The sequence below is a fragment of the Odontesthes bonariensis genome, chromosome 7, assembly GCF_027942865.1.
Source record: "Odontesthes bonariensis isolate fOdoBon6 chromosome 7, fOdoBon6.hap1, whole genome shotgun sequence".
Taxonomy (NCBI): Eukaryota; Metazoa; Chordata; class Actinopteri; order Atheriniformes; family Atherinopsidae; genus Odontesthes; species Odontesthes bonariensis.
In genome coordinates, this window is record NC_134512.1 from 9,835,564 (window position 1) to 9,862,924 (window position 27,361).

The following is a 27,361-nucleotide window of genomic DNA, read 5'->3' on the forward strand; positions in this document are numbered from 1 at the left end:
CGGGACAGTCCTAGAATGGTTCAGGTCCTACTTGGAGGAGCGGAGTTATTTTGTGACCATTGGAAGTAATCAATCTGATCGAGTGGCTATGACATGTGGAGTTCCTCAGGGGTCAGTTCTTGGACCCCTTCTGTTCACCCTATACATGCTGCCTCTGGGTCAAATTCTGAAGAACTCTAAAGTCAACTACCACAGCTATGCAGATGACACACAGATATATCTCGCACTGTCTCCAGATGACTGCAGTCCTATAGAGTCATTGTGCGACTGCTGAGAGCAAGTCAAAAAGTGGATGAACCAAAATTTCCTTCAGTTAAATCAAGAAAAAACTGAGGTCATTGTGTTTGGCAACAAAGAGAAGAGGTTTGCTGTCAGTAAACATCTTGAGTCACTGTCTCTAGAAACTAAAGACCAATTCCGGAACCTCAGCGTGCTGATAGACTCAGACCTGACCTTCAACAACCATATCAAATCAGTCACCAAATCAGCCTTTTATCAACTTAAGAACATATCCAGAATTAAGGGTTTCATGTCCCAAACAGATCAGGAGAAGCTGATTCATGCTTTCATCTCCAGCAGACTTGACTACTGTAACGGTCTTCTGACTGGACTCCCCCAAAAGAGTCTCAAACAGCTGCAGCTCATTCAGAACGCTGCAGCCCGAGTTTTAACCAGAACAAAGAGATCACATCACATCACCCCAGTTCTCAAGTCTTTACATTGGCTCCCGGTCAGATCCAGAATAGATTTTAAAGTTCTGCTGCTCGTCTACAAATCACGGAATGGTTTAGGTCCAGAATACATGAATGACATGCTAGCAGAGTATAAACCCAGCAGAGCTCTGAGATCTACTGACTCAGGTCAGATAGTGGAGCCCAGAGTTCAAACTAGACATGGTGAAGCAGCTTTTAGCTGTTATGCTGCACACAACTGGAACAAACTACCAGCAGAACTGAAATCAGCCCCAACTGTAAGCACTTTTAAATCCAGGTTAAAAACATTTCTCTTTCGGTGTGCTTATGGTTGAGTTTATATTTTTCTTTTTCCCCTCTTCTTTGATTGCTTTAATTTTTATTCTATTTTTTATTTTTTTCTTTAAATTGCTTGTTTTTATGCTGCTTTATGCTGTTCTTTTAAATGCCTTGTCTTTATATAAAGCACATTGAGTTGCCTGTGGTATGAAATGCGCTGTATAAATAAAGATGCCTTGCCTTGCCTTACTGGTTAGTGCTGGTGTGATGACAATATAATTTATTTTATAAATCATTTCAGTTACTATCTTGTGTTTTCTATAATAATGACTTTTGTTGTGTAAATTCTTCATCCTCTCAACATGATTTCCATTCAAACAGGTTACAATAATCCATTTAAGGGCGTAACTGCTTTATAATTTTCAAACTTTTTCCAAAAAGATTGGCAAAAAATTTTCACAAGTTCAAAAGGGCATAAAAAACCTAATCAAAAAGGGCAAAAATGTTATACATGGATATTGATCGAAGATGACGTATCTGTGAGGGGCAGAAGTATGTGAGCTTCAAAGATTAGCACTGAATTTGAAGTGAAAACAGTCTAACAGTGCAGCGGTCCCAAAGGACTCAGGAGCAACTTCTAAGCAACACAACGGTATTATAGAAGTTTATAGGAAATGAATACAGGAGGAACATAAAAGAAAAATGTGTCTCTCTTCCGTTCAGTTTTCAAAGGAAAAACTGCATATGATAGATATGAAAGATATGACACAAGATGGCAAAAAAAAGGACATAAGCTCTATCAGTCAGTCACTTCTATCAAATGGTGAATATCAATATGAAAACAACACATTTCTCTCAGTTTCCCTCAGTTATTGTCATAGAGGTGAGCAAAGGCGATTATGATGATTATACAGACATGATAACAATTATCTCAAATAACTGTATTTAGGAGATCCCTAGTCATCAATTATGTAAATAACAACCATTCTCCCAAAGAATGATTAAACAAAGATTAAAGATTAAACAAAATTTTCAACCTTTTCGACTTGCTAACTCAAAGTCCTGAACGTTATCCAATACAAAAACTGTGGAAAGACCTGCAGTGAACAGCACATGTAAGGAAACCCAGCAGCATCCCAGAATTGAGGACGTTCTATACAGAGAAACGGCCTAAAATTCCGCAGCTGTGCAGGTTTAATAACATTGCCACTCATATATGTTTAACAGTGGATCATTTTCCTCAATAAAAAACAACTAAAGAATATATTTTGTCTCCTTGTGGGACCTGTGTAAAATTGTGGTGATGCTTTACATCATATACATGCACACAAATTCCAAGCATCACTTCACAAGACTGCATATTTGGTGTAGCCATGGAGAAAGGTTAAAGGGAAATCTAGTTGCAAATATTTCCAAAAAACATGCATATCCACACGATGAGTTCAAGCCGCTAAACAGAATTATGTGTATCATTGACAGAAAAATAAAGTCTGATGCACCCAGGAAAAATTACATAATTATAATCAAGTTCAGTGAGCAGAAAATTATGTTTAAAATGTCACTGTGATGTGGTGATTCAATTCAGTATGCTTGGGAGCATGCAAACACTGTATTATTTCATTTATACTTATTTCCGTCAGCCATGGCAATTTGTGGTTAGGTGACAGTTTAAGATTTCATTTTTGTGGTTCCTTTTTATGGTCAGGGCCTAAAAAATTTAAAGGATTTGTAAATTGATGGTCAAAAAGATTTAAACACAGATGTTTATAAGATATAAAAACAGATGTAAACACACTTTTGGACTGAGTACTGTTAAAAATATCACAAAATCCTAATTGTTTCTGTTGTAGCTCAGTGAAGCAGAACATGAGGCCTTTTTATTTAACAGAGGTCAAACACAAGAGTGGTGCATTTCTAAACTCCGAGTACACTCGAACTGACCAATAAGAAATACTAAATTCCATTTATACATAAAGTTGTGCCTCTTTCTATCCAAAGCTCAAACTGATGTGGAGCTTCTATTGGTGTGGTACAGCAAACCATGTTGTACAAAAAACAATCAGAGAACCAATAGTAAAGTGAGTTACAGCCAATATTGGACAGTAAAAGGGTTCAGATCAGAATGAATGACCATCAGTTCAGGAAAAACAATGCCAGCAACAGCAGGCGAGCAGGCAACACTGATTCTGATTCATACAGTCCCACTGCTTCTTTCTGAGCAGACAAAAAAAACAAACAGCTCCATTGTTGGAGACTGGTACAGCTCTTTTCACAGAAACATCAATATAAAACTACAAGTTCCAAAGCTATCTGAACCCAGTATTAAACACATATCACCATACATGTACTGTAGATATTTGTGCACAGGGACCAAGGACACTGCAATCATAATTAAAGACAGCAGACTACTTAATGCAAACCTTACTATACACAGAGGGAAAAAGATAAATTTACACTTCCTTTGAGGTGAATGATGGTTTCCAAAAAGAACAAAGCTTTGTGATGTTGTCAGCTCTGGTATGCCAGCAAGACAAGGTAAGAGTTGATAAGATAACAAAGCTATTTACATTCAAATGCAAAGCCACTGTAAGAGAACAACAAACTTGCAGCCATAATGGCTCAATGCCAAATCATTAGTCTGGGAAGAAGGACAGAAGACAGACATAAATAATGACAAACCATTTTCCCAGCATAAAATAATAGCCTAAAAACCAATTTAATAAAACTCCAGTGAACGTTTTAAATCTGTCCCAAGTGTATGCGGGCAGAGCATAGAAATATAGTTCATTAAAAGTAGAAAACCCAGTCTCTTGGAATTCAGACAACTGAGTGTTTATGTCTGTGGTCTAAGGAAAGAAGGATCAGCCAGGCATGATAAAAATCATATTGCACCAGGTCAAATGGAAGAAATATTTCAACTACAGCAGAAGTAGTGGCAATTAGTTTCAGTCAGTACTTTAACTTTCGAAAATCCTACACAGCTCATGTACAGGTTTGTTTATATATTTACAGAAGCAACACCGATGCTTTGGTTACAGTAACTTGTAGTTAACATATAGGGGGGGGGGGGGGGGGGGGGGGGGCATGGTGAACTGACCAAGAAACATGTCTTTTTGAGCAGTAATAATGACAAAAACTGTTCATTGTTGATTGAAGCCAAAATTATAATGAATAATTTACTAGTTTAAAAATGTACAGTTTACAAAAATCCACACGACGCTCCCAGAGTTTCAGAGAGGCCTTAGCTCTCTGATTTAGTACTGCATACGTCTTGGCCAAATAGGATAAATATTCAGGTATGTGTGAAATACAAAACTCTCAGCTTACTCCGGTAACATGGGCAATACAGGAGTCAGTTATATGATGATACATACAACCTATATGAAGCGGACTCTTGCACTGCTCTCACAGGATGATTCAATGGCAAATCTATGGGTATTCTACTACTATTAACCACGGCACAAAATTCACATTGAACTGCAAGTACAGAGAAGTATCCTCAGCTGCATGCTTATACAAGTAGGAGTTGCAAGATAAGATTAAATCAGGCCAGCTCCTCCTGCCTCAGTGGGTCATGTCCAGACAGAGTGTACAGATCAAAAACTGATAAGTGTTTGGAACCTTCAACCTTGTTTTGTGAGAGTTAAAGTCAGCCAATTTGGACCAAAGCTTGGACACACTTTCAGTTAGAGCTGCTAGTCTGAAGATCTGTAAAAACCCATCTCCAAGTCTGCATGGAGAAAGTTTTTACAACACATTTGAAAACTAAAACTGAAATATAACAGAACGGATAGTTCATTCCATGCTCATAGGACAGGCATTTTTGGCAGACAAAGTTGTAGGACCTATAATGAGGTGGTGTTCTTCAGGATTTAAGAAAATGTGCCCTCCAGCCTGCAGATACAGCAGGTTTAAACTTGCCTTTGAAAATCCTCATACCAGCCAAATGTGGTGTGTACACAAGGCCTGTAGGTGTGTTAATGTATTACACTAAAGCTATTCCATGCTTTCCCAATCAGACTGACTTAAACACATGATGGCTGACAGGTCGTATAATCCCTATTAAGTCATAAAAAATGAGTCAAAGCACACAAAACTGCACATTGGAGTTCACACGGTACTTTTCTGAAGACTTATAAATATGCAGCAGGTTATAAAAACAGCAAAAAAGTAGGGTAAAACAAAATGAAAAAATAAGACCGGTTGAGAAATGAATTTACTCAAACATCTCGCCAATATTCCATTTATACTCACCGACTGCTTGTCGCTCCGCAGTATCCAGACTTCGCCGTTTCTTCCGAAAAGCGACTCTGTTAAAGCTGTCCATATTTTTTTGAGACACCGACCTCTCGACCATTAAGATTGGATAGGCTACCAATAAGACAGATGTTCAAAGTCTAATAGGTCGGAGGAAAAAAGCACGTCGTTTAAGAAACGCACTTGTTCTTTTCGCAAGTCAGATCCAGCTGCGCAGCGGCAGCCCATATACGCGCCTGTGAGTAATCTGAAGTCTGTCCGAGTCAATAACCATGGAAGACGCAACAGACTGAGTTAAGTTCCGTAAACAGCTGTATTGAGTGGGCAACTGAATCAATCTTTCTCCAATGACACCTTGTTGGGGGTGTTTCCCCGAGCTCCGCCTGCCTTTCTTCGCAGTGTGTTGTGGTGGTGCAGACTATTATCCTCAATATGGGCCCAATCAGAAGAAAAACCTTTTAGTCATAGATTAGAGTATTTTAACCAATCAGCTGATTATAAAGAAATGTACACTCTTATTTTCATATGAATGCTCGTACTATGACTTGCAAAAGTGTGAAATACTGTTAAAAGAGAAGGACCTTCTATCAGATGCTGTGATATAGAGTATTATTTCTCTCCAACCTTATGTCTCTCTTGGGATAGTGGCTCAAACCACCATCCTTGTGTTGTGCAACATTTATGATTTATGCCTTTAATTTAAGTGGAGTTAAAGCAAAAAAGAAGATTGTTGTCAAATGTTTTTGAACACATACCTGCTGTCCTGCACACAGATGTATTGTCTCTGTAGTTCATTAAACAGAAAAAGGGACAAAGGACTTCTTTTTTTATTTGCTTGTGAAACCAATTCATCACTGTAAAACCAACTGAAGTACAGCATACAGCTAGCATTCTTTTTCAAACTTTTTTCTTTTAGTCTCTCTCCATCCACAGCTATGTTGTGCAAATAAACCAAGAGCGTTAATGAGCCTGCATGAATTCAGAGGCTACTTTTGGACCACAAATGTTTTCATCATTCTGTAGTTGCAATGGACACTGTTATCATAGACAGATGCGCACACACAGAGAACAAGAAGTCACCTCCTGATTGTCAAAGAAATGCTATCATGATAAGACTAATACTGGCTTTGTAGTTTAAGGTTTAATATCTTTGTGGTAAAAGAATCAGTGCAGTGAGGTGAAATTTATCTTTAGAGATACAAGTGTTTAAGAAAAAAATGGGACGATGAGACTTAAATTATCCCACAAATGTCTTTACTTATGTCCATCTCAGTGCTTCAAAAAGAAACAATATCTAGATTTTGTCAAATGACATCGACAGCAGCGCTATGACTGTGTCCCTCTTTTATCTGTAACGTTTCGGGCACACCTGCGGTCTTATCTTTCGTGACAGCCTGCTGGTTAGATCATGATGACAGAAATCGTTAAAAGATTAGTGTGACTGTCATGCTGATCAGTCGATGACCAGTGCTAGTGTATTGCTCTAATGCTTAGTGCATAATTGTGCTTGTACTGTGCTACATTCTGTTTGGAAGAAGCACACGGAGACAGCTAAACAAGAAGATGTGATAACAGATAAGTGTAGCTCGGGATACAGAAAATGTCAGCTTGAATGACTTTATATGTTCACGGCATGATAAGGGAAACTAATTGTGATAATGAATTTTTTTCTGGGAAGCGATGGCAAATCCTGTTTGTAAACTACTGTTAAAAAGGGATGTCAATTCACTCTGTGGTTACTTAAACATGTGCAATTCAAAAGAAAGAAAACTAAACAAAACAAAACACAAAAACCCTAGGCCAATAGCCCAATCCTGGTCTCAAACACTCATCTCATATATCCCAATCTTTGATGATATCTGAACTACATAACAGATACAAACACATCACCAGTCCAGTCTGCTATAAAAAAATATACAAACAAAAAGAGGTATAAAACAGTCTTTATGAAATGACTTTGCACAAAAAAATCTGTGTAAAAAAAGCATCCTAAGAAAGACTAATGAAAGAAAGGCAGTTGAAAAGCCATCCATCACCATCACCACGAAAAAAAAGAAGAAAAGAAAACGTTGTCTTTAATTAAATGCTTACCTTCGTCAGTCAGCCGGCAATGCCAAACTCAATGTACTCTAACACTCCTATGTAAAAATTGGCATATATATTTTATTTTTGGATTTTTATACTGACAAAATCTATTATTTTTAATGCTGTGTAGGATGGCTATGTAAGATTTAAAAATAACACTGTAAATAGAGACGTTCTTCTTTTGATCACTTTTTTCGTGAAATAAAACATGTTGTGAATGTGATAAACAGTGAGTGATCACTTAAGTCTTCACCACAGCAGGAAAACAAGTCTTGATTTCAATCTTGCAGAATGACCGAAGACAAACAAAAACATACAAATAATAAGAAATCTCATAAATAAATAATAAACAGAGTAAATAAATTATTAATTGGTAACAGTTTAAATCAGGGGAAAGTCTCCAGTGCTTGAGCACTGGCATTTCCGCCTCAGTTCAATCGTCTGTTTTCTGTTTCCATGGCAGGAAGACACATCCAAAGAAGGTGAGAGCGTCCTGCTCCTCTTCTATGACCCAGGTAACCAGGAGGCCTGCCAGAGCCTGGCCATGTTGTCCTTGGGGAGGTGACAGAGTCCAGTGAGCACTGGGTTGGACAGCTGGGTTGAGGGGAGAGGAAACACCCATTCAGGGTGTCTGCCTCTGCCAGACCGAGGCCAGGGTCCGGGCTGGAACAGCGAACTTAGGTGCCGGGAGGGTGGGGTTGGTGGGCCAAACAGCTACTAGGGTCGCAAGGGGAGAGAGCGTTTCGGCTACTGGACAGGACTGCTTGATGTTCCAGGAGGTCTGCCGCAAATTTATGACTGGTAAAAAGGCAGAAACAAAGAATAAAGGAATAAATGGGAGTTTGTGTAAACAGGTCATTTATGGTTTAAAGAGAGAAAATATTGCTGGAAGAATAGGGTTATGCCAAATATACAAACAAAAATGCAACACGTGACAAAGCAGAAAGTCTGATGAGGCAAACCCTTTCAATTTCTGAGCTGCTCCACAGAGAATAAGAGTTGCATATGTTTATAAATCTGATGAAAACCTACTGTTGGTTAGATTTGCTTACCCAGAGCCTGGAAACAGGAAAAAGCTAATCTAGCTCTCTATAAGTGTAACTATTTGGCTTTTTAGAAGCAAAATAAACAAACAAAACTCAAACTGTTGAGAAGTGAGCTTTTGAGGTGCCTGGAAGTTGTTTGGATTTTGATGCAGCCATGCAAGCTGTCTGCTTCCTGTTTCCAATCTGTGCCAAGCTAACAGACAAATGGCAGCTTCATATTCAGTGTTTTCACACATGAGAGTAGTGTCAACCCTTAAAAATACATTTTGAAAACCAAAAGAAAAAGTGTAATTCAAAATGTCAAACTATACCTTTAAACAATGTCAAAAGACAAGGGAAAAGCTTCTTATAAATCAGGACAAAGTATCTCGTGATAACATGGATGGATCAAAACAGGATTGAAAAGAAAGCCAGGTTGCACAACAACAGAGCCAAAAAACCCATCAGATTTGTCAGCAGTTGCCTTGGATTACACCATAAGTGAAGAGGGACATCTTTATTAGTTAACTCTCCACTGGCCTATAGCTACACTGACTATACAGTAAAACCAAACTTACAGTGAACATTGTTTCTTGTCAAGCACAAGAGTTAATCATGATTCATGTTGCATATATTGCCGTACAGTTGGATCAGAAAGATGAGCATATGCAAAGTCACAGGGTTCAGCTGTTGTAAATAGCTAAGTGAGCATAAAATGACTGGATTTCCAGAAGTCACACAATTAAAATTGACAAATGTATTTACAAATTTATATCAGTTCTGGTTGGGGGATGTTTAGCTGGTTCCTCTTTCCTCTTTTCTACAGATTTTTAGCATGTTGTATATGCAATGCTTTATTGCTGCCTATCCAAAGATTTGGACTTTTGCGTTGGGATAATGTGAGAGCTAAGAAAAAAAAGAAATTCAGTTTGTGCCTTTTTAAGATTATATTATTACATAAATCAACTGTGGATTTTGAGGTGAATTATAGATTGTGATCCTGTTGTATAAGCCATCCTCTTATTTATCTTCAGCTGTTTTACAGATGGTCTGGCATTGGCTTTCAGAATTTGCTGGTATCTAATTCAATCCTTTTTTTTTTTCCATCAGTGAAACATTCTTGGTGCCACTGGCTGCAACACAAGTCCAAAACATGATTGATGCAGCCATGTGTGTACCAGTTTGAGAGTTGTGGTTTTCATGAACTTCTCTATATATTTTTTTCTCCAAACATGCCTTGATTATTGTGGCAAAAGTAGTTTTATTTTAAATTCATCAGTCAACAGAACTTGTTTCCATTAAGAATCTGTTAAGTCTTGTTAATCTTTTGCAGTGAAACAGGGATTAGCCGTGCAATAAATCCTATGAACAATTCTCTAAGGAATTTTGAGGATTTTTCAGATCTTAACTTGTTTATTCGCCTTTCTAATTAACTGTTGTTTAGTTACATGAGTTAGCATGGAATTAGTTACATTTAGTATCATGAATTTGCCCAAACGTTTGCTGCAATCATTTTCTTTGACACTTGTTCTTTTCCTACTTGTTTGTCTTGAAAGAAGCCAGAGAGGCAAATCATAGCAGCAGCATTCTTATAGGTGCCCCTTCTTTTTGTGAGTGTTACACGAAACATAACATCTGTTTTGATTTGAAATACCTTCTGTGCATGCAAATTATTTTGTTTGATTTAAATACATAACAGACGGACACAGAAATTAAACATGCTTTCTGGGTTAAAAACATTCATTTAACCACCTACTTGTCTCAAAATGGAGACACTCCTGTCTGGCATAGATTTATCATATTTTTTTTAATATATGAAAATCATGGAACATTTGTGTCGTCTGATATTATATTATCATTTTTATAATTAAAAGTCCATGTTGATAAATGTGGTAATTACATTAAATATAGAAGGTTCTATAGAAAACTGCCATGCAAAACTTTACATGCCAGGTGAAAATAATACCTTCACTCTTTCATCCAGTAAGAAGTGGTGATTATTTCTGCAATATATCACTATGCAATGTTCCACTATTCAATCATTACATGACATAAATGTGAATTCTGAGAACATGCAGGACCAATAATTTAGATAAAGGAGTGCTACTTTAAGAAATGTGAAAAAAAAAAATAGCTCTTTACATACTAGCAGGTTTTACGGGTTATGGTTACCTGCGAGCTAGGGAGGCTCTCCCTCGCCTTAGTTGTGGGGAGAGTAACGGTACTGAGGCAGCAGGCTGCTGACAATCTACAAGAAACTGATAAATTAGACAAATATACACAGTGGTGACACTCGAGGTTAGACAACAGAATAGAGAAAACAGGGTGGACAAGACAGGGGAAGGCCTTGTCCAAGGCAAAGAGACTGAACAAGGCAGGAATGGTTATTTCATACAGAAGCACAGAACTGATCCTGGTCCATTTATGTTCATGACAATGCTTGCACATGGCTGGTGATGCTCATCATGTGCACTGGTCTTATCTGACCACATTCACTGGATCAGTCACTGCACAGCTAAACAATTAGCACTAGAGGTAGACACAGACATGGACACATTTAGACACATACATGACAATCCAATAATGAATTAATTTCCAAAATCAGACAAATAAAGGGACAAAAGAAAAAGAGGACATCCTCCGCACTTTAGTCCTGCTAAACTGAAAAAACAAAACAACAACTCATCAGTCTTTTGTCAATAATTAACTTACTAAGTTAATACACGACCGCTGGGATAAGCTCCAGCCCCCCCGCGACCCGACCAACGGATTAAGCGGGTATAGAAAATGGATGGATGGATGGAAGTTAATACAAAATCATTTAGATTATGCAAAGCCAAAAAAGCAGCCTGACTGAGAAGTGAAGATGCAAAAATGTAATCAAACTTTGCCATCTAGTGGTAAGAACTGGTGACACTGCAATAGATTTTTCTACTGGAACTTTAAAGTGCATTCTTAACCCATGTGGGAGTGGACGGGTTTGTCATTAATAATAAGAGAAAGTCAAAGAGAGGTTTGAGTGGCTTACATACTGCTCTGAACCGATTAGCCTTGTTATACACTTTAATCCTTTCAATTGCTTTTTGGTTGAATGCTTTTACAACAAAATAGGGAATGTATTTATGATATCAAAATTAAATAAATCTAAGATGTAATTCTACTTACTCTTCCACATGGAGGTGCTGTAGGTCACTAAAAGTGGTGCAGAGACAGCATCCATTTTTACTCTGATATCACTTTTAAGAACTTCTTGCACTCAGAGAGGAAAATATGTCACACATTAGTGTTGCAGCAATTTAAATGGGGAAAAATTTGCCTGATGTCATTTATTGTAAAAAATCTCATTCGCCGAACTTCTTGTGAAGATCGATGTTCAATGCTGTTGTGTGGATGCTTTCAGGATAGAGAGTTGTGTCAGCAGCTCCTCCTTCCTGAGTGATGCTGCATGTTCAAGCCAAAGACACATGAAACCATTTTTTTCTGTCTCCCCCTTATCTCATTTCACACAATGTACATCCTCTCCTTGAATCCACTCTTCATAATGTCACCCCGCCCCATCAGAGATGAAAGATTAGGAATTTGGAACAGGGTAAATCAGACCAGATACGAATGACCCAGGTTTTATTGGTTTCTCCAGATTGTTTCAGGAACTGGATCTAATATCCTCCAAAAGTGGAAAGAAAATATTTTGCTTATGCTACTGATGTTCAGGGAGTTGCTGAAGGTGTGGGTGGTGACAATGGAGCCTCACAAGGCTTGAGAGAGCTGTGAAGGTACCTCTGTGACTTACTTTAGGTGGACTGCTTTTTATCTTGGGCACTTTAGCACCTCGGCCACGGTAAGTCTGCTCGTGGTCAAACTCCAGATCCTCTAGGCGTTGGGTCAAGGCTAGTTTCTGCTGGATAGCCATTCGGAGGAGGGAATTCAGTGTCTTCTTCTCATCCTCCGCTGCCGCAAGCTGCCTCTGCATCTCATCCAGCTGAGTGACATACTCATCACATCTAAAGAGAGACAAAAGATTTAGCAGGATATTTATTTAGCCACAATTTAATACTCACGTTACCATAACCAACGTCTATGCTTTTCAAAAACGATTTTTATTTAATTTTTTACTAAAGGAAAAGCACTTTTACTTTAACATCTTAGTGGTTTTACTTTTCCAGATTTTTCCTCACCTTGTGGCAAACATGGCCCTGAGTGAGGAGAAGGTGGCGGCGTCTTCTTTCAGAGCTTTCAGCTCGTTTCTCAACTTCATCATGGTCTCTGTCACCATTGTCTTTTCATTCTCATACTTACTCTTCAGGTTAGCCAGGGCATTTTCTGCTGTCTGCAAATTTGGATGTTTAAACAGTTTTAATAAGTTTTCATGAAATTATATCAAATGGCTTTTTTTTGTGAGAAAACACACAGAAAAAAATCACTTTTCACCTGCTTATTAGCCTTGAGCACCAGCCTGAGTGTGGCTATCTGTTCCCTCTTGGTACTAAGCAGGGACTTGAGTTTGAGTAACTCCTCCATGCATGACTCCTTATCTTTGTCAAGCATAGGTGCCAGCTCTCTGGCTGCAGCTCTCTGTCTGGAGAGTTGCAATGAACGGTCAACAGCCCTCTGGAGGTGTTTGATCTGGTCTCTGATGATGGCATTCAGGTTATAGATATTCATTGGCTCCTTCCGCAGATCCCCGCCTGCATCTGAGGGCACTGGAGATGGACATGGGGAGATGCTAATGACAGGGGAGCCAGTGTGGTTGCGTTTGGGGCTGCCATGGCATGATTGAGAGTCTGCTGAGTTTGATGTTGTCTCACTATGGTGGATGTCTTTGCATGGGGAGTCCATGGGACTACGTGGGGAATCAGAGGAGCAGGCTGCAGATGCTGCAGCAAGGCGTCGTGCCAAGCGAGGAGAGAGCAAAGCCCGAGGATCGTCGGAGCCTTTGAGGCTGCCGCTGCGTGTGGTTCGGCTCTGGCGATAATAGTCCAGCATGACGCGGTTTGGTGTCTCATTATTGCAGAGACAGACATGGTGGTAGAGCTGTGCCAATTCCTCACTGAAAGTTACTAGCTCGTCCTGTGCTGCATTCAGCATTCCCTGGCTCTCTGTTGCAGTGTTTGAGGCTGCCCGGAGCTCTGCCTCCAGGCTTGCCACTCTTTCCCGGCTGTCCCGGCAGCTCCGCTCCAAATGGGATATCTGATCAGAAGAAATCATTCAGTTCAATTTCAATATTGTCCAATAGGAAAGAAATATTGTTGCCAAACTGAGCTGAGTAAGCAATGAAAAACATCAATATGCTGCATATAACAAACCTGTTCACTCAGTGCCTGGACTGAATGACTGTCATCATTGTGGCTGTCTCCCTGCCCTTCTACTGCCTGGTTGTACTTTTTTTTCAGGGCCTTGAGCTCTGCCTTTAGGTCGATAACTTCAGTCACAGCCACCTTATATTTACACTCCAGAATCTCAAACCCATGGATGTCTGGATCATGGTGGCTGTTGGCTGAGGGGGATAAAGGGCCTCCGTCAGGTTTCTCAGTCTCTTGCGGGTCGTCAAGCTCCTTGTCTTCATTGAGATGTTTCATAGCATTGACGTGCTCGGTCAGGGCACTCTGTGTATGCTGTAACTGGGTCTGAGACTCCTGCAGGTTCATGAGTAACGCGGCCTTCTCACATTCCACCTGCAAGATGAAAACACAAAACAAGATGTCATTTCTATTTATTTTACATTTCACTTTCTGTCTGCAAAGTTAAGTCATATAATCAGATCAAAACCTATGGCCTTCAAGTTCTGAGAACAAACTATAAGAGGTCTGATTACATCTACTGATGCACTTAGTTACACAAATTTACAATCACTATGACCTGCCAGAACTTCACAACATTAAGAAGCTAATAAAGATAAGGAACAATTACTACGTAATAAGGACTAACAATGTGCCATTGTCAACTGACAATGGCACATCCTGACTAAACAAAGATATGTTATGACACATGATTCAGCTTCATTTTCTCAAAACCTGTTGGAAAAGAACATTGTTATGGTGTTGCTTTCTGATCAGTCATCTCTTCAGGGGACTGAGCAGTCTGTGCTAAAAGAGAGAAACTGTATTGATCCAACTATGAGGCACACCAGAAATAAACAGGAGAATGACGTAAACGATCCAAGATGGACAAACTAATCGATACAAATTTGGAATAATTCGTCACATAAAACATTCCTTACAAACAAACTCCTCACAGACAAATTCAAAATTGATTTATTTTTATATTCCACAAGCAGCTAAAAGGCTAATGCTGCTGATGTTGACATCCTCCCAAGGCTTATCAACTCAAAAGAGAAAATTGATAAGGGGGTAATTGTGTTAACAGAGAATGGAACACTGCTAATATGGAAAGCACTAATCTAATTTAGTATTTTCCACTGGACCTCAGTGGAGAGGAAAAGTACAGTAATAACTTTATTTGATTTTAGCACAACTCTGATCTATGGCTGTGATGGTGTCATGCATTTTATTTATATATCTTTATATAGATATATATATAGAAATATATCTTTATATACACTTGAATAAAATACATGTCCATAAGCATGACCTGTCCAGGGTGTACCCTGCCTTTCGCACGATGGCAGCTGGGATAGGTTCCAGCCCCGTCACAACTCTAAATTGGATTAAGCAGATATAGAAAATGAATGGATGGACATCAATAAGCATGATGTATCAAATATACAGATACAAACATTTCTCTTATATCTGAACTGGTAGGCTGCGTTGATTCCAAAAAACTATCATCATTGTGGATTTCAGTAGACTTAGACTATATGCTTTCATAATCCCTATTAAAGCCTAAACTCTTTTGGTTTTCTTCTGTTGTCAGCAATTTGTAATTTTCTTGTCCTAACTCAAACAGTGCGGAAAATGTTCACAGTACTGCTGTCGGACCCCCTCGGCCTTTACATTAAGATTTGAAATATGATGTGGGAGCATGGATCAATAAAACAGTCAAATGTGCTGGGCATGGCTGTTTCATCCCACTTAGCGGTATAAATTTCTGTGGCAGCTGCTTTAAACACTGTGACATTCTTGAGTCTGAACAAAGAAAGTTATTGTGATATTTTGATTTACTCTGGGATTTAGTCATCCTGCTATAAGGCATTTTTATGACCCACCTGCAGCAGCTGCTGTTTGAGCTTCTGCATCTCAGACAGATTAAGCTCACTGAAGAGGTCCGGCACAAGGCTTTCTCCTTTTCGACTTGCTCGGTAGTCCCCGGTCATCTTAGCTAACCCAGTGCTGGTGTGGAGGTGACCATTGCAATGGTTGCTGTCCTCAATGTTGCCATTAGCAGCAGGCATGACACCGTTGTTGGTGCCGTTTGTTCCGTTGGTATCCTCTGGGAACTTGAGACCCTCAACACCAGTGACAGTGAGTGCCAGATGGGCCCCTGCTCCATAGACGCTGTCACTCAGGCTAATGTGGTGGGCTAGTTCCTTCCTTAGATTGTTCTTCTGCTCACGTTCACTCTTGAGAGCATCCAGGGCTTCTTCTAACTGACCCTCAGAGATATCTTTTAAGCGCAATGCATCTTCAAGCTGGCTGTTAAGAAGGACAGTCTCCTCTTCCAGCACCTTGATTTCATGTTTCAATCCCTCATACTCCACCTGGTGGGAGGCAGAAAGGACATGGGAAATGAAAAGTTTAATCAAAAAAAGAGAAAAGATTAATTACTTATCTGCATTAGCTGTTTAATAAGGACGAGGTGGCCCGATTCCAGGTCAAAAAAGAAAACAGGATTTCTCCTTTAAAATAAACTTTTTTTCATACTTGTGTTAAATGGTCATGTGAAGTTAATTAGGGGTAGATGATAATTTTTATAGCCAAGCAGGTTGATTAACTCTTTTTTAATTAATGTTAAATTTAAAATGATTAAAAGACAGAGTGTAAGCCCGATTAAAATAACTATATCTTAGTGCATTACAATGACTTCATACTGATAGCTGAACCAGCATTACTTCATCTCTGCTCAGATACTAAATAGTGTGTCTATGATTAACACTGTATGACCTCAGTATATTGGACAGGGAACAGTGTATGTCTTTGTGGCAAATAAAAGTGTGATGATAAAAGCAATGAAGGACATGCTTCCTGGAACTGATGCTTCAAATAAAGGAGCCCACAGTTAAAAGTGTGATTCATTAAACTTAATTAAGACGAAGCAATGACAAATCTATACAGGAGGAGACTTTTCTTGTGAGTGGTAAAGTAAGAATTACATTAAACTCAAAAGCTGTTAGGCTCTTTGTACCAACCTGGCTTTGTTTGAGTGTAGACACCAGCTTCTGCAGTGTGATGTTCTCTTCTTCGAGCTCTGTGTAGTCTTGAAGCAACCTGGTCTCTCTAAACTTGTACTCCTTGATCTCTTCTCTCATCCTGCTCCGCTGTTGCTCCAGGATCTCGTTATTCTGTAGTAGGGGTAGAAACAGACCAGCAGGGGGAGAGATGGGTATTAAGAGAAGAGAGAGGGTAAAGAAAAAAAAGAGTCAAACTGCGTACATCTTGTAAATTTAATTTCAAGACAATATCTAATACTATCATAATGCTCCATGTAGGCAAACTGACATGGGTTTGCATACTGACAAAGCGTTTTCTTCTACACTTCTCCATGTTCAGATAACTATACTGTTCATACCTCTGCTCTCTAATAGCATCAAGATGAGAGAGTTTATAGACTGTTGAAATCATCTTAAACAGAATGACTCAGCATCCTCATGCACACAAAACATCACTAGTTCAGCTAACCTGCTTTACAGAGATAGCATGTGCATATTCTTGAGGAGATAAATAGTCGATGCAATAAAGAAGAATAGGAAGATGTTCATTTTGCTTATATATACTTTCTGCAATCATCTTCAAACAATAAACAATTACTACTTACTTGTTACTTATAAGGGTGCTTACCTTTTGATGGCAGCAATATGAGAGAGGTAATTTATATGCTCTTAGTTTGTCGAACTACCTTGGTTTATTTTTACACTTGTTAGCAGACAACTAGATCACAAATGAAAAGCAGGATGGGGATGATGCACCTATTTCTGTGTGAATATATGACAAAAAATGTACACAAGTATTGGGCAGAGGGCTTATAAGAAGGAAGAGAGAAACAACAAAATAAGGAAATATTTACAGTATATATACGCATGTGTGTGTGCTATTCTTGCTGCAGAGCTGCCTGCAGCTCCCTGCAGCTCTCTGTACATACCATATGGCAGAAATGCTGACCCAGAGACTGTGTCAGGAATGGGTGCGTACGCACACTGGGAGGGAGAAACTTATAGAGCCGAGACGCATATTAAACCCCCCAAACCCCTGTGTAGACTGAGAGTACAGAATCTTCTGAGTTGTTCAGTGGCTGACAGCAGCTTCAATAATCTTGAAGCTAATAAAGCAAAATGCAGTGACCATATAGGCACAGCAGACCATTTGGCAAATTATGACAACGATGCTTTGAACTGTTGAGCAACTGAAATCAAGCAAGAATGGGAAATCAACAGAGCGACAACAACTTAAAAGGCTTATGGAAATACGATTTTTCAAAAACCTGAGGCTGGCATCCTATGCAAATAGAGTATATATTAAAAAAATAAAAACATAATTTAATAGTTTTAATATTCCAGATATTCTATTGGTGCTTGAATTCAAATCTTTTTTATTTACTCACAGTACAGCACCTCAATTATATATATTATATATATAATATTTGAAATTAGAATATAGATTGCTATACACTTCCCGTGCTATGTGTTGTTGATTACGTTTTTACAACAACACAGGAATTTACACTGAAATTTCACAGCGTATGAAGTACACAGGATTAGTGGCCAATTATCCATCACTGACAGTCTATAGAGGGATATCCAATCAGGGGTTACCACAGCCGGGGTCAGGGACAGTGTGGCACACAGCATTGGCACTGAGCCTGCAGAGCTGGCTGGGCTGGTCAACCGAACCTCTGACCTGGCGTTCCCAGCACAGTGTGACTCTGAAAGCTTTCATAGATTTGGGATACAACATAAGCAACAGTGCTATCTTGTTTTAATTCATCACAGATATCCCTGAAGCCGTAGTAAAGGGGACTAGGGTTAGCCTAACCCTGCACCGAAGTCTTTTAAAAATGTTTTATTTATCCATTTTTCCTGAGCTTATGCATCGTTTGTGGCAAACATTCAAATATACAGTGTTATAGAATACTGAAAAACAGACCAGCCTTTATAAGCTGAGATCATCCTCACTCTAAGGCCAACAATAAACCTTTAAAGAGCTACACAGAAAGAGCTGGGGTTCTGTGAATTAACATATTTTGGCAACTATTTGAAATTTGTACGTCGTGATTTTTTGAAAGCATTACTAGTTCTAATGCGTCGACTTACAAATGCTGACAAATGATTTTTTTTCCAGCTCAACTTATCCCATTTGTACTTTAAAATCTGTCTATGTTAATTGTGTTTATAAATGCTGCATGAAATATCCAAAAACTTTTTCATTCAAATGTGAATTTTTCATTCAAATGAAGCCTAATGTGGGGCTGCAACATGTGCTGCCCATGATAAAAACGGTTATTTATCCTCATTAATGGGCATCATATGTGTGAAGGAGGATTTCAAAGAGAAGCAGAAGGTACCTCATAAACATGTCATCAAAGGTAAGGTTCAAACAGGTAACAGATGGGCCTCATACATTGACAACCAGCTAATTAGATTCTTAATTAAGAAATTGAATTTGTTCAAAGGGCTCCAACATGTGAAATATTTTGATTTATGGACCTATTGTGAACTCATTACTTTGCATGCTTCCACATCAGACCAAAATTACAGTGTTAAAATTCAAACACAACACTCCCTGTTAAATTTAGTGAATGAGAGTGTGTGTCCCATGGTGGATGTGTGATGAGAGCAACTAGGCTCACACTGTCTCTGCACATGTGCCGAGCTCAGGGCATTTCACTTATTCCACAGCTTAGCACCGGATTTGCCCCCCACAATGGGCCGTAGTGTCTGACCCCAGCGCGAACTCCTGCGCTTCCTGACACAGTGGCTGCAGACATGTGTGCTTGTATGAATATGCAATTTGCACGTATGCACAGCCATACAGTTTGTATGAAGTTTGACCCCTCCATCAGTCACAGTAAGCTCTTGGCCTTTATTAGAAACAAAAATGTCATGTAAGTTTTTACAAGCAGGTGGGAAAAAGTCTCCTTTACAATTAAGATATCAAAATGAATTACTTTTCAAGAAATGTTTTCACAGGTTATTTTATCTTTTTATACTCCTGAGAGGGTTGCATGGTGGTTAGCACTGTTGCCTAACAGCAAGTGGGTTCTCCCTATGTGTGCATAGGTTCTCTCCGGGTACTCCCACCATCCAAAAATATGTTTGTCAGGTTAATTGTTGACTCTAAATTGCCGCTACCAGTGAGTGTGAACGTGTATGGTTGTTGGTCTCTATGTGACCCTGTGATGGACTTGTGACCTGCCTACAGTGTACTCCGCCTCTCACCCAATGGCAGCTAAGATAGGCTCCAGCCACCCTGCCACCCTGAATTGGATTAAGTGGGTATGGAAAATTGATGGATGGATTATGTTCTAGATGTTTTTCTGTGGATTTTTTTTTTTTTTTTTTCAGAAGACAGAATGCAGGTTTTGATACAAGAACCACCTGGATGAAACAAATTCTGAGGCTAAAATAACGACAGTTGAATAATTGTACACTTCTAATAATTTACCTCCAAATTTACAGTTTTATTTACATGACAACATCTTAACAAATGACAGTGCAAATTAAATGCTGTTGTTTTAAATCAAAATCAATTTATGTCCAAATACATGAATCTTCCTTTGTTTACCTTGTGTAGCAAGCTATAAGTCATCTTTCCACACTATGAGTGTTGACAAACTCACCTCCCGTAGCTCCTGAGCAAGTGCGTTGAGCCTCTCATTCTCTGACTGAGCATTGGATGCCACAGAACGGCTAAGCGTCACATCTGTCTGCAGCTCCAACAGACGACCCACGTAGTAGGCCTCCTTAGAGGCTGACTCCTGCAGCAACGTCTCCTCATTGCTCTCCCCATCCTCAGCCACCTTACGCTGGTTGGTGTAGGCTTGGCCAAATGCCTGGGGAGGTTTGCAAAGAAAGGAGTTATAGTCAGAAGGAGCGGGAACCATTGCTACTGTAAAATTAAAGTGACACTTTTAACATCAACATCCTAAGCAATGTGAGGGATTTGAAGCAAGTGCCATGAAAATGAAACACATCTGTCATACTTGAGGCTGCAAGGCATGCTTCTGCTGCACTTTTGACCACTGACAGCGCAAACTGCTCACTTGCAGGGCTTGTCCCTCACTTCGTATATACCTGCTGTCTGTTCATGTGGGGTGATGTTTCACTGTGATCAATAGACACAGTGTTCCCATTTTCCTGACACAGGTTTTCACAGCACTGAGAGCTGACTTGTCATGATAAAGGCGCTGAGGCTTGATTGAGAAAATCAAAGCAGGCATAAACAGAATAAACAAGCTAATCACAATGGAGCTACTGTATCAAACGAGTGCTGCGATAAATGCACAAAAGCCCTGTGATTCTGTTGTATGACGCAACGGTTCTGACACATTTTCCTGAGGTTTTCTAAACGTGAACAGAATTTTACACACACTCCATGACATCCATGCTGCTGCCACTGAAGTGGTTCGATAAATACATCTTTCACTTTCTTGGCACATCAGCAGGAAAGAAGGATATGGAGCCTGCAGTGGCCTCTGTAAGAGACATTGGATCAATACAGGATTGTCTGGAAAATATTTTATGGTTTACAACTGCCACATGAAACTGTAAACAATGCACTAGGCAATAGTTACCAGCTTTCAGGATGCAGCTCCAGCTACTCGAGAAAACAGACCATACAGCCGGGTAAATATATTTTAATTCACACACAGGCTTCAAATTCCAAACTCAAAGTAAAGACAAACCGTTTTCTCTTTTTGTTATGAATCATTTACGAGGTACAAACATCCATTATGTTCCAGAAGTCATGAGCCCAGTGTGCAGCTGTTTTTACCTCCCACCAAAGAAGTCATTTTATTTAATTCTGATGAATGAGCTGACCAGTAAAAGAGGCAGTAATAGATTTATTAAGTCTTTCAAGAATTTTTTACAGACCAGAGCTTGTTTTGTGCACCTCTATTTTGATGATAAGTTGTGAGCCCACACCAATGTTTTACATCTAATTCCAATTGTGTGTTTAGTTACATGAAAGTGAATCAAAGGAGCTGATTTATCTCTAGAGAGATGTGAATGCCATCAAATTAACTTTATTGATCACCTGCCTCAGTCACGTTTGACCTGCTGGATTACTAATCATCAGGGAACCAACGGATTAACAACAATGATTGGTTAAACAAAAGACCCAGTCAACACTGTCCTGTCATATTGCTTGCAGTTAATGGTTAAATTAATAAACCTGATAGATGCTAATTTCCATTCTGTCAATACAAACTCATATATCTTCTGCATGCTGTCCATAGACATTATTCAGATTCAATAGAACCTCTTGTTACTTTTAATTACAAAGTAACAGTTACAGTTAAATAGGAATAAATGCAAGAAATAGTTAGTCAAGTAAAACGCTTATAAATACACTGAACATTTAGCCAGTCAAGCAAAAACACTGTCCTCAGGGGCTTGCTTTGTAATGACTAAAAACACTCACACTAAAGAAAATAAATAAATAACAGACTGTATCATACTTTCTGATTTATTTTTCACTCTCTTTCAACCTCCCTTGTTTGGCCTCCATGGAGCCCTTTTTACTCTCCAGGGAGGCACAGTTTTATTGTGGTGAATGATAAAGAGGAACTGCCTCTGGAACAAAACAGCTGATTAATTCTGGGCACAGTGTGACTGAATGAGCTTACATTCTTGTTTCAGATGAGAAACCGTTGATGTCCGGGTAAGCCTCACGAGGAAACAGCTGAGGCGTGCAGGAGGGAAAATGAAAATCTGGCCTTCAAAAAGTGAGGGGAGAAACTGACAATTTGAAGTGCTATCTGGTTTCCTGGCTCTAAGTCTGTTGTCACTGTGAGATTGCCAGGCAACCAATGAAGACCTCACAAGGAGATGTAATAAGTTAATCACTGAAGTAAATGGGATGCCTTCAGACAAAGCTAGGTATTTTTCCCCCTACTGTTTTACTTGAAAGGAAACAGACGGAAATTTAATTTGACAGAAGTATATGTAAAAGGCTGATAAGCACTCATTCACTCACCTATATTTTTTTTAACTTTACTGGACAGATTTTGTTTTTCACTCAACCATATTGATAAGCAGGCTGTAAAGGCAGGACCACACATCAAAACATAAACAGAGAGATAGATTCTGTCCCAATTGCAGGCAATGAGTCAGCAGCTACTCATCCACAGAGAAGCTGAGCTTCCTGGATGCATAATGAGAGGCAGATGGTTTTATAACAGCCCTCCTCCATGGGATGAATGAACCACACTCCTCCAAGTACTCTCTCTCCATCTGTGCGCTACTCCTCTTCTTAGAGGAAACCACAGAGAATAACACTGATGACCATGGCTCAATGTTCACACATATCAGAGCGCAGTCTGATCTAGCCATTCTGTTGCACTTTTTAGCTTTTAGTGGCTAAAAGAAACGTATTGTACTGTATTTTTCTTTTAAATTACACGAGCAGCACTGGCAGTACCGAATGCTGTATAGTGATAGACCTACAAAGCCATTGTGTATGTGTCCTGTTTGGCAGCCTAGAACAGTGGAAAAGATTAAAGTTTAATACCATTTCCTTGGGACGACATTAATATTCAGTGACTCATTGACAGCCTGTTTGGATCCATGCGCCGAAAACCAAATAATGTATTCAGTCTTGAGGCTACTTTGCCCATGTCTTATGTGCCTCAGTGGGTAAAGTCCAGACAATGGAGCCCCTTTCTATAGATATTCATCCCTGGGGCCATGGCAGGAGCAGCAACACCAGAGGAGGAGGAGTTTGTGCAACCCCAAAATCCTTCCCCGTTTGTTGCAGTCCATAATGAAGCATCAGGGGATGGCTTCTGGTTGTGTGACCATGTATTTGTTAGTGTGTACATATACCAGGAGTATATGTTGACATCCTGTAGGGAGAGGGGTTAACTATTTATGGAACAGCAATTAATCTCCATATAACTTTCATTTTTAAGAGGTGACCTAATTTGAAATACAGACTAAAAAGAAGTCAATTTATAGACAGTATTGTAAAGCTGGCAAGGGACATAGAGCAGACTTGATTACACTTTCAAAGTCAGAGGAAGTCATGCACAAGCTGTGTAAAAAAAGAGTATTAAAAAAAAGTGTACATGGTAAACAACCATGCATCAAATTTTATGATTTATTTACATCCTTGTCTGTTCAAGTTGTAATTAATGTGGATTCTAATTGGATGATCTAATAATTAAATGATCATCCTTGAGAGGAGAGAATACATCACACATTAAATTGTGAAAAGATATATGCAGAAAAGAGATGAATTATAATCAGTCTTGTGTGTTATCTTATTCATCTTTTTATTACTGGCAAGATGAAAAATGTCTCTGTTTCACTGCCCAGTTTGAGACATGAAAGCAAAGAATGTTGAGGTTACAAGATTATTGAAATATTGGCAAAAGCACAGCTTGCCAAGCTCTAATCTGTGCTGCAGAGCAGATATGATCAGTTATGTTGAGGCAGAAATCAGGGTATTACTCGACTCATAAGAAGCAAAATTCTTATGAATAACATACACACAAACAGACGTACACACAGAAAGACACACTGTGTTGTGTCCTGTCCAGATGGTCATCCCAGTCAGCCACATCAGGGATTTCAGTACCATGGAGAGAGACAAGCAGAATGGCTGCTAAGAAGTTACAAAGCTGTCAACATGTGTGTGCGTGTGCATGCGTGTGCATGAGAGAGCAACCTAACGCCATGAGACTGACACAGTAGTCAGACGAGAGAGGAAATAAAAAGACAGCCTATTTTCAGCATGATCACCTGAATGTCAGAGCTTTGATGTATGGGTTGTTTTTACATGCTGATTTCCAGGTTATTCACTGTTTTGTTGCATAATGGTCAGTTGCAGATTAAGGCATGTTGCTGTCAGATATGCTCAAGGCCAAGCTGAACAATTGAAAATTATGTACTTTCAGCAGTACATACTCACAGCTCAGAATCTCATAAATAATGACAAAAGCAATGTGAACACAAATGGCTGTAAAACACACAAGTCAGAAGCTTCATGTGAAGCTTCGAAAACACTTCTCACACAAACAATTTTTAATAACCACACTGTTTGCAGTTCAAAACAGCAAATTAAACTTTTACTTTACAAATATAATGTTTTTATCTAACATTTTTTCATGATTTGGCTTGTTTGCAAGCTAACAGTTCAGACAGTACTATCTAGTATTCAAGAACTTCACTTCTATAGGTGGTTTGTAGAAGACAGCTCTAAAGCTATATATCTTTAAACAGCACATCACTTATTGCATGTCCATAAAGATGGGAGACTAAGAAATCTATCAAATAATTACTGGAAAAGGTAATTGTTATAACAAGTTGTTTTTCACGTTCTATTCACATTTCTATTGTAATGATCCACTTTTTAGTTTTTAAATAAAATGTTTCATGTTATAACTTCATCTTTCTCAATAAAGGCATCAACAGCTTACAATGAACACAACAGATTGTGACTAGACAAGGTTTGCAAAGTTCTGTCTGTCCGTATAAAATATATTGTAGCAAAATCTTGGCTAAAACAATCAGATTTTGATGCAGATCCACTATCTATGCTATTCCTCAATCACAGATAGCTAACTGGTGAACAAGACATGCTATATGTAAGCTAGCTAGCACCATTTCATTAAAGAGGCTATCTTATTATGGTACTAGTTACCGCAAATGTGATGCTGGTTCTTCCGCCTCCTGCAAGTTTTCTGTAACCATACAACGTTTTACACATTCCATTTCTTCAGCTAACTATCTATATATCTGTGCATTGCATTGCATTAGTGTTTCCAACACAATTTTATCACCCCATTCAACAGAAAAATTCCATGTATGCCATCTGATGTGTGGAGGAATAGTTCCAACATACCTTAAACTAAAATTCCCATGGAAAGTTTCTGGAATGTTCCAGTCCTTTGCAACCCTACTCTAGACTGTAAGAAATGTATACATATTGAGATATTTTTTTTTTTTTTTTTTTTTTTTTTTTTTTTTTTCCTTCAAACTTTATTTAAAAGTTCCAATCACAATCAGAACATTGACTGTGGACAATACAAAACAGTCAGGCATCAAGGATTTAAATAAACAAATACAATATGAGACATAAAGTGGATAAGGTGCATAAGTCATTACATAGGTACCCTAAATATAATAAAATAAATGAAATTAAATAAAAGGAAGAAAGAAAATGGCAGGACATATTATATTTCTCCAAATATTCCTTCAATTATGTTAACAGTGTGTATACATTTTTTATTATCAATTCTTTTAATACATTCGAGGTAGTTCTTGAAATCAATTTCAAAAACAGGAAAGAAAGGTCGACCTTTAGAAAATTTGGTTTTATGTATGTGGAATTTTGCAATTAGAATAATCAGATTAATTAAGTGTTGCATTTTCCTATCTTTATTATTATAGTATAACAGTATATCTTTGGCATTCAAATTAATTGGTATGTTGGAATGTGATGTGATGTAAGCTTCAATTTTTTTCCAAAAAATCTGGGAAAAATTACATTCAAAGAAAAGGTGCCTAATCGTTTCCACTTCGGCATTACAAAATACACAATTGGCATCAATATTGACAAATTTTGACACAAATTTGTTAGTGGGGTAGATGTTATGTATAATTTTATATTGAACTTCTTTGATTTTATTGGAGATAACAAATTTATGTGGAAGGAGCCATGTTGTTTTCCAATTAATGTCAGAGAAAGAGGAAGACCATACAAATTTCCCTCGAGGTGTAATTTTCCTTTTCCTGAAAAAATGATTCCTTATATGTTTATTGTTACAATGGTGACTCATAATGTTTATACCATTAATAAAGAGGGTAAAGTCAACTTTCTCTGCCTCTTGCCTTTCAAAATGACCTTTTATCAATTGGAGAATGCCACTGGGAATAGCTTTTATCACTGTTTGAAATTCTTTATAGGTAACAGGGAAGATTTTAGATCTAAGAAATTCTTCATAACTAAAAATTTCACCTACATCATTTTGTAAATCCTTAAGATATATTATTCCTTTTTCAATCCAATGTATACATATTGAGATATATTTGTATCCATACTCTGGTTGTGACATGGCAATATTATGTTGTTATTAAGAACATTAGATGATGATGTGATGTTGAGCGTAAATGAGTTTATTTTGGTTTAACTGGCACAGCGGGATGACTTTAGTCATCAATCATGTCATGTTGCAACACAAGCATGAAGGATTACAATCAGATGACTTCATGCATATAAGCCCCTTTTCTCAACTTATTTACTCTCCTCACAAAGTTTCTTTATCTAAACAAATTCCACACAATCAAAATATCAGCTGGTATCCCATTACAGTTTAAAAGATTTCATATTATAACAAATTTACCTTCATGATGTGGGGCTTACAATGAAACATTATTTGCAGAAAAGAAACAATAGAAGTGATGGAGATAATTTTATGTTCACCATGTAATACAGTTCAAATGCCAAAAAACAACAACAAAACTGAATGTCAAAGGCATCTTTCATTAAACCCTTCCCGCTATTATTCACACACGTATTTCTTACCCCATAACTCTATTGACATAATAATGACATAATCAGTTTTAGTTTTTATTCTTTTATTAAAACAACTGGTTATGAGAAAGAATTTACATGATAAGTAAGCTGAAATGTATGTAGTTTATAGAACAGTTCTCTTAATATGCCCAACATATATGCTCAGAAGCTGTGT

General features: G+C 38.4%; 2 protein-coding genes across 4 annotated transcripts in view; both read right to left on the reverse strand.

The window, feature by feature from the left end:
• The window catches only part of fgd4a (FYVE, RhoGEF and PH domain containing 4a), a 60,128-nt gene extending 54,573 nt beyond the window's left edge, over nt 1-5,555 (reverse strand). The window contains exon 1 of the mRNA XM_075469385.1: nt 5,226-5,555. Within this exon, the coding sequence (XP_075325500.1) occupies nt 5,226-5,328 (103 nt within the window). The 5' untranslated portion in view covers nt 5,329-5,555. The remainder of the gene's footprint in view (nt 1-5,225) is intronic.
• Nucleotides 5,556-6,037: 482 nt separating this feature from the next.
• The window catches only part of bicd1a (bicaudal D homolog 1a), a 33,150-nt gene continuing 11,826 nt past the window's right edge, over nt 6,038-27,361 (reverse strand). Inside the window, exons 2-10 of one of the 3 annotated variants that reach the window (XM_075469388.1) lie at nt 20,285-20,497; nt 16,641-16,793; nt 15,501-15,992; nt 13,642-14,010; nt 12,767-13,525; nt 12,514-12,665; nt 12,129-12,339; nt 10,511-10,596; nt 6,038-8,111 (exon numbers count right to left, since the gene is read on the reverse strand). In XM_075469388.1, coding sequence (XP_075325503.1) covers nt 7,991-8,111; nt 10,511-10,596; nt 12,129-12,339; nt 12,514-12,665; nt 12,767-13,525; nt 13,642-14,010; nt 15,501-15,992; nt 16,641-16,793; nt 20,285-20,497 — 2,556 coding nt within the window. In that variant the 3' untranslated portion in view covers nt 6,038-7,990. The remainder of the gene's footprint in view (nt 8,112-10,510; nt 10,597-12,128; nt 12,340-12,513; nt 12,666-12,766; nt 13,526-13,641; nt 14,011-15,500; nt 15,993-16,640; nt 16,794-20,284; nt 20,498-27,361) is intronic. The other 2 variants (XM_075469390.1, XM_075469391.1) reach the window with 2 other exon arrangements.